We start from the raw sequence: 8,348 nt of genomic DNA, 5'->3' as shown, positions 1-8,348 counted from the left end.
TTAATGAAAGTCCCCGTGTTTCTGGCTTAATTACTTGGTTTTTGATTGCGTAATTTTTCCAAATCATAATCTTCTCACCGGTCCAATATACGTGTCCAAACATGTATGCCAAACAAAAATTGGCCAAATATTAATTTTGACGAAACTCGAAATAGAGAGGCACCTAAGCACCCGTATAACTTGGAGCCCTATTTGTCTGTAATTAAATGAAAACTCGATGATGATTGTTATCTGAGAACATATAACTTGAAAACATATTTGGTTAAGTAATAAATTGAGAACCCAAACAGACTGGATGTCCGAGCCCTTATAACTTGAAACCAAGATTTCTCTAAGTCATAAACTAAGAACCTGAGCAGGGTGGCTATTTGAGCCCTCATGACTTGAAACCATATTTGGTTAAGAAAGAGATTGACACTACAAGGAAAGAGGGTTTCCGCGGCGTGCAATATGCGCCGCGGAAAGATATCTGCGGCGTGCATGGCACGCTGCGAGGTACGCTGTAAAGTTCAAAGCCGTCTTAAGTTTGAAACTATTGACAGCGTGCGGTTTACGCTGCGGTTTACTCTAATAACGGCGTGCGGAGTGTGCTATTGATAGTTATCTTTCGGCAGCTTGCCCCGCACGCTATGGTTAAAAGTTTCAACGTCTTGCAAAACATGCTGTTGAAACCTATTGGAAGCGTGCGGTTTACGCTGCGGTTTACTCTAATAACGGAGTGCGGAGTGTGCTATTGATAGTTATCTTTTGACAGCGTACCCCGCACGCTGTGGTTAAAAGTTTCAACGTCGTGCAAAACATGCTATTGATATGTTGACAAATTGGCAGCGTGCATTGCACGCCGCGGTTAAAAGTATCAATGGTGTGCGTAATATGCTGTTGATGATTCATTGGCCGCGTGTACTGCACGCTACGGTTAAAAGTAACCATGGCATGCACAATATGTTGTTGATAAGGTGAGCTATTGACAGCGTGCAGCACGCTGCAATTAAAATTAGTGATATGTTTGTAGGGTGCAATGCAAGCTGTAATCGATATATTATTGTACGCTGTCGATTTGGTTTATCAGCAACGTTATTTATATTATTATGAACCAAATATTAAACAATAATATCGAAACTCAAAAGATTTATCACACCACATCCAACCAATCACCGGAATTAAAGCAAAATAATAAGATAACTTAAAAACTTATAAGTAATTAATGTCAATTCTCCTTTATCCAATAAGACAAAAAACTTGATAAACTAAACAAAATACTCAGTAATATAATGGTTTGATGCAACAGTGTCTCTAACCCTAGAACCAATAGGATCTGTATCAGTCACACAAAACGATAAATTTAGAAAACCATGCTATTGTGCTTCCAACTGCATCATCCAGAAAAATCATTTCAGAATTCGGTCGAATTAAGTCTACCTGCTCCACAAGAACTCTATCAACCCAAACTTTCCAACAAGATCCACCAAGAGGAACATGATGCACTTTTACCGTTGGATCTGTGGATGCAATTCGACCTTCAGCAACAACTCCATCACCACACCAATGAAGCAACTTACATTTAGTATTTTCAGGGATATCTCCATGAATCACATTCTTTACATTTGACTGCATATAAACAATACAAAGTGTTAATTATGTCATATCTATTTTTATAACAAATTTGGTTTAGATAACACAAACTTTTAAGATAGTTACCCGAGATGCAACGTGATGTTGGTTCACATTATCAACAGTACCATTTTTTTGAGACGATTGATATCACAACCACTACCAATATCATTCTCAATCCCAATGCTACCACCACTACCAACCTACATATTGAGATAAAGCAAAAAATATGTCAAACAACAAATCTCCAATGTAAGAAGCTTCATTAGATTACTTCTATTGTGAGGTCACTAGAAAATATACTGTGCAGAAGAAGCTCTTCCAAATAATTTGTATATTGGCTTCCTTACTAAATAATGAAAATATAATGAAGTTTCTTCCACATCCATGAGTCCTATTATTACTCATTTTACTTTCATTTTTATAATCTAACAATCTAAAAATGACCATAAAAACACAACTAAATTAAAATTCTCTGAAATCACAAGAGGTGCACCAATCGAATGTTGTTTTCTCAAATACAATGAAATGTTTCTTATAAGTGACTTTCAATATTTAATTATACAAGAAAAAGTTTAATCAGCTAGACAATATATCATTTAATATATTTTAGTCCAGAGGTATGAGTTCTTATGGTGAAATTATACATCGTCCAAAGAAATTCAGCTAGGAAATATGGTAAGGAAGCCAATAAACTAAATTTTAGTCCAGAGGAAGCCAATATACTAATTTTTTTATCTCAAACAACAAATCTCCAATGTAAGAAGCTTCATTATAATTTCATTATTTAGTAAGGAAGCCAATATACAAATTATTATGACCACATCAACCAAATTAAACATAAAAATTCAAGTGCAAAATAAAAAATACATTAAAGCTACAAAGTAAACTAAATAAGACTAGTGAAACTAATACCATTTTTCTTCCCAACAATAAAACAAAAAAATGATCAAGACAATTAGAAATAAAAAAAAACTTTGAGAAGAACTTTTCATAAGGTTTTTCAAACAATAATAATTACCATAATGTGAGCCAAACGGGCATAACCTCTCCTGCTCATTGTGTGGTTGTGTATTTGCTTTCCCCTCATTGTCTTAAATTTTTCACTCTTTTCCTGAAAATAGAAAACATATAACATATTCATATATAATTGATTAATCACATGATTGCTAAAAATTAAAGAATTGATCCAATGCATGAATGTCACATAATGGGTATAAATGAAAAATGAAGGCCCTTACAACACAACAACAGAATCTCTACAACATCACATTGTCAAGAAGTCCATCGAGGGAAAAATCGGGAAAAACCATTTGTACTTTGATGTAAAGCCTCTAGTATTCTTGTTCCTCAATCCATTCATTAATAGTGTTGCTCCAAAAAAAAAAGCAAAAAGAAACTATTGTTCTTTCATCATTCTGTGTATGTTGAGATTATAAAACTTTAAAAAGGCGAAACAAAAAAGGCCTAGGCCTTCGGTTTACTAAAATTCCCCCTCTATGAAAATCGATTGATTCCCAGACATTAATTAATTACGTATATAAATCTTGATATATCTATGGAAAATACACCGATGCATATTCATCCATAGATAAGCACGAGAGCTGGATCAATTCCTTCCTGCACGCACCTAGCACATAAACTTGACAATGCCATTTTCCAATCTTCTCATAATTTACATCCTATTATCATCCTACCACATTCTATCCCATGCATTAATAGAACAAAACCAAACAATTGAATCCATGATGCTTCAAGCATGTGACAAAGTTAATAACCAAGACTCATGCCTCTCTAGCATGCATTCTCGTACCATAAGTCACGGTCATTCGAACCCCACGTCGGTTCTCAAAGCCGCTATAGAGAACACACTCAACGAGGCCATATCAGCCATTGACATGATCACAAGGTTCAACACCTTATCCATCAGCTTTTGCCATTGAGGATTGCAAAGAACTACTCGATTTCTCGGTTTCCGAGCTAGCATGGTCTTTATCCGAAATGAACAAAATACGAGAAGGTCTGAAAAACCCTCATAACTCGGAAGGAAAGCTGAAGGCTATCTGTATTTTGTTGCTACCTGTATTTTTTTGAAGGGATTTGGAGGTCTTTTATTTGTCCTAGGCAGCAGTTTTGGCAGTGTGTGGCATTTCTTGGTGCATTATTTTTTTTCTTGGGAATGAAGAACTCAATTTTGAGGAAGCAACAGAAGAAAAAGGCCCCAAAACCGAAGGCATTATCTGTTGTGTGATTCATTACTTCTTGGAATTATTAAATTTAAGCCCAAAAATAATAACAATTATATGCATGTATCAAACAGTCAAAAAATCCATAACAATGAATTGATACTTACTTGAAATGGTGATGATCGTGTCTTCTTTACAAACAAGTCCCATTGGTTTTGATCCATAAATTCGGGCTTCAAAAGACAAAGATCTCGTGAAGCCACTCGACCATCATCAACTTCTCGTATAAGTATTTGGAGTTTGGACTTTCTATCACGCCACAATTTACCTAACTTTTGAAAGATTGAATGTTTCTCCCACTCCTCAACTTTATAGTTCAACTACACATTAACAAGCATAAAAATATTTCTACATTTTGTAATAAAATAGGAATAAAAAAACAGTGATAAGTATTACCTGAAGACAACACCACATCTTATTCTTCATTTCCTCGTCTAAGTCATTCCATCGATCTAATGTGTATGGCACAAATTCTTTTACCATGCAACCTAGAAAAGTGGCGTACTTGACCGAATTATCTCCAATTGCCTGTCCAAACTCATTACGTTCCAGATCTTTGGGCTGTTGTTGGCCACTAACCAAATTAAACTTTGATGGACCTCGTCTTTTTTTCTTATTAGTTTTGGCGTCATCAACTAGCTCTTTATCACGCAAATATTCTGATGAATTAGGTGGAGTGTTGGAGTCCACTCTCGATAGCTTATTAGCTATATTTTCCTACAAAATAGCATAAAGAGACATTATCATGTAAAATTGAGACTTCGTTAAAATTAAAATAAACCAAAATCTACAAAATAATAAAATATCACCTGAACTTCCCCTACAGATACCTTGATGCGTTTTTCGCCCAATCTGCTCATTTTTTAATGCTGCATATGAAGATATAGTCAAACATGTAATATGACATGATAATTCGCTGAAAATAAAAAGAAAACTGACAAATATATTGCAACAGTAAATAAAGTGTAATGGAACCTTTTAAATTAACTACAAACTCGACAACCGAAAATTTCAATCACGGATCAGTCACGTCAATTCATTCACACTCATTTCTCGCATACGGTTCTTTCTCAGTGATGTTAATCTCAAGTGTGGACACATCAAGAGGTGTGGATGATGTATAGGCTTCCTCTTCAAGCAAATTCATGTTATGCATACCCCGAGGCGGCGCTTTCAACACCACATACCAGTTTGATTCGTCATTGTCTCTAGAATAGAATACTTGTTTTGCTTGTGATGCTAAAATGAAAGGATCGCCTTCAAAAGTTCTTAGACCTTGGTGTAAGTTGAACAGTGTAAAACCATCTTCCATTTTGATTCCAGTTTCATGATTTGCCCAATCACACCTAAAAACAGGAACTTTGAAAGAATAGTAGTCTAGTAAAACAATATCTTGTATAACTCCATAGTATAATACTCTTCCAATAGTATGTGAATAATCATTCGCACTAGACTGACAAACAGTATCTGCTTCAATCGAAACACTACTATCTTGTGTCGACCTTTCAACATCAATTGTGTGGAATCGATATCCATTTATAATATAACCCATATAAGATATGACATGTTTTCTTGGACCATGTGCTAGCCATTGAATTCTATCTGATGAGTTATCACAAACATGTTTTGATAATCATTGAGCAAATGTTTCCATATGTCGCTTCTGTAATAATATTTCATTAATTAAGAAACGAAGATCTGTTTTTTTCAGCTCCTCAATGTGCATCCTATTTAAAATCATTAAAGGGTGATTATTATAATATATGAATTATGTAATAGACAAAGGGTAATATGATATGTAATTAACTATACTCACTGTAAGTAAGGCTCAACTTCAGCAGTATTGAACAACACATATCGATGTGCAGCTTGCAACACATGGTCCTCTAACATTTTTTCTTTTCCTTGAGAAATTGGGCGACCTTCCACTAATCCATTCTCCAAATCCTGATTTCGATTAGAACGGATACCGATACCAGCCGCTTTTTCTATATAGGCACTACAAAATCGCATTCGTTCTTCTGCATCTTCTAATAAATCAGTAAACTCATAATCTCTTGCGTCAGACGTAGTGTGTCCAACCTCTTCATCTGAGACAAATGCATCCCTATATAAGTGAAATGCCTCTCTACTTTCATCATCCGCTTCTTGAACTCCTCCTAAACTACCTTCACCTTCAAATGGTGAGGTATCAGTTTCACCATGGAAGAACCAAATCGTGTAAGAAGGATCGAACCCCTTGAATATTAAGTGCTCATACACTTTGTCAAATGTCATATGCTTCTTATTTTTACAACGTATGCAAGGACATAATATTACGTCACGTGTTTTGGCGTAGTCCTTGGCTTGTGCAAGAAATTTTTTAACCCCTTCTTCATACTTGGGTAGAAGTCTTTAAGGTAGATGAATCCATTCTTTATCCATTTCGTAAATGACCCAAACCTTAACATTCAAATTAATATATGACTTCAAATAATTTTCATTACTTCATAAATAAAATGAGAAAATGAATAAAAATATAACCTCAACTTCTGCCATAAATATTAAAAACTAGCCACAAAATTGTTAAAGTAGATTTAATTCAAATCCAAACAAAATTACTTGTCATCTAGCTCTAATATTAGCCACATAAATTCAAGACCAATAATGCAAAATTTAGAACCTAAAGATTCATCAAGCAATACACTTAATATATGGAAAAGGAATAGCACCAACACCAAGAAATGTGATTTTTCAAAAGGACAATTAATATTGCGAATCAAAAAAATGAAAGGAATGCTTCTTTTTTATTTGTCTTTATTTTTACTTTTTTATGATAAGAAAAATAAATTCTTTCAATAACATGCATCATTAATTGGCCCATAGGTTGTGGAGGCAGGGGATGGGAAGTGCATGCTTTTATGATTAGGAAATCTATTTTTTTTCAATTTCATTAACTTACGTGAAAAAAAATGCATCCAATTTTAACAGTAAAACCAAATCTAGGAATCTAATGTTGTCCGAAACATTTTTTCTCTTTTACTACAATAAATTTCATTTACACCACAAAAGTTAATTAAATATTCATAAATCAGCGAAAAGTAAGTAATAAAAAAGAATGGAACCTGTGTTTCTGGGAGAGCAGCTTGTTCTCGTTGATCTTATGCGATGCCACGAGTTGAACTAGAACTATAATGCAAGCAAACAAAGCAATTGATCGAAAAGCCATAATTTTTGTGTCACTTGAGAAAAAAAGAAGAGAAACACACAAATTAAAGGATGCTTAAGAAATTTGTTTATGCTTAAGAAATATGTGTTAAAACCACGTAGTCATGCATATTAATATGCAATTTTTGTGTCACTTCTAGATAATTTCCAAACCTCTCTATAGCCTCACATGTAATTTAAGAAATATCTTGAAAGAGGAAACAACATATAGGATATAATTATGATTTTCAAATCTAAACCACTCGACACTTGTTTAAAATTGTAGACACGGGGGCTCCACCCGACCCACCAAAATAGACGTTATAATTATGATTTGTAAAATCTTGATTCTTGATATGTGATTGTCTCCAATTTCAATATTAATTAAGTGGATGAGATTGAAATTAATTTTGTTTCTTTTTTCAAAAAAACAAAATACATCTTTGATGTAAAAAGTAATGTTAAATATTATCGTGGAAGGATACTATTATGATCAAGAATTAATAATTTTCTTGATCGAACTAACAACTCATACAAATGTAACTACATCAATGAATCTAGGCAATAATTAATCATTTTTCATAGTTATATTTCACCCCTATTCAACAACCCCAACAACCACTTTTATAGATGAAATTTAAAATTTTTCCCAATTATTATCATGTAAAATATCTACCTGACACACAAGTGATGCAAATATGTGGCAGAGGGAGACTAGATTGGATGGCAAATATTTTTGTGAGGCTTACATTAAAATGGGAGGGGACAAAAACATATAATGATATGAAATTATCTACGTGACAGACAAGCGATGCAAATAACAATAGAGCCCCAGGTAAAGATCACTGGGCCAATCCTGGATAATCCTTGTCGCAAAAGAGCTTCAACTGGTATATTCGCCCTTCATGTACAGACTAACAGGAAAAAAATTTCAACACATTCGAGTTATTGGGATGGATTAGGTGAAAATATTTAACAAACTACAGTCAGCTCGACATTTAATGGGGGCAATATGCATTAGAAAACTTGTATTCTCTCGAGAATTGAAAGCACACTTGCTGAAATTAGAGCCATTCTACTGAAATATGATCACAATCTACAACTAAAGGGATTACAGTGCAAAATATTTTTTTAAGGAGTATACAAGTTTGTAAGATGAACGTCAAGTACTAGCGCAGCGCTGTCATCTAATGTAGCATTAAACTTTTAGTGTGATTCATCCCAACACAAACGGATGAATTCATATCCACTGAACAATCGCCACGGGCAATGGCTTCTAGCATTACTAACTAACAGAACTGAAAC

General features: G+C 34.2%; 1 protein-coding gene across 4 annotated transcripts; it reads right to left on the bottom strand.

The window, feature by feature from the left end:
• Nucleotides 1-2,588: 2,588 nt before the first annotated feature.
• On the bottom strand, nucleotides 2,589-7,086 carry LOC140989537 (uncharacterized). Of its 4 annotated transcripts, none has more exons than XM_073458766.1 (5): nucleotides 6,962-7,086; nucleotides 4,667-5,203; nucleotides 4,254-4,574; nucleotides 3,965-4,177; nucleotides 2,589-2,725 (listed from the first exon to the last, which is right to left on the bottom strand). In XM_073458766.1, the coding sequence occupies exons 2-5, from the start codon at nucleotides 4,715-4,717 to the stop codon at nucleotides 2,615-2,617; spliced, it is 696 nt and encodes a 231-aa protein (XP_073314867.1). In that variant the 5' UTR covers nucleotides 4,718-5,203; nucleotides 6,962-7,086; the 3' UTR covers nucleotides 2,589-2,614. The 4 variants fall into 4 exon arrangements, with proteins under 4 accessions (XP_073314867.1, XP_073314866.1, XP_073314868.1 ...); XM_073458765.1 differs by lacking the exon at nucleotides 6,962-7,086 and adding an exon at nucleotides 5,674-5,844; XM_073458767.1 differs by lacking the exon at nucleotides 6,962-7,086 and having other exon boundaries at nucleotides 4,667-4,726; nucleotides 4,833-5,449.
• Nucleotides 7,087-8,348: the final 1,262 nt, after the last annotated feature.

Source organism: Primulina huaijiensis, chromosome 12 (genome assembly GCF_012295235.1).
Source record: "Primulina huaijiensis isolate GDHJ02 chromosome 12, ASM1229523v2, whole genome shotgun sequence".
NCBI lineage: Eukaryota > Viridiplantae > Streptophyta > Magnoliopsida > Lamiales > Gesneriaceae > Primulina > Primulina huaijiensis.
Note: the sequence above shows the minus strand (reverse complement) of the source record. Positions and strands in the feature narration are given on the sequence as shown.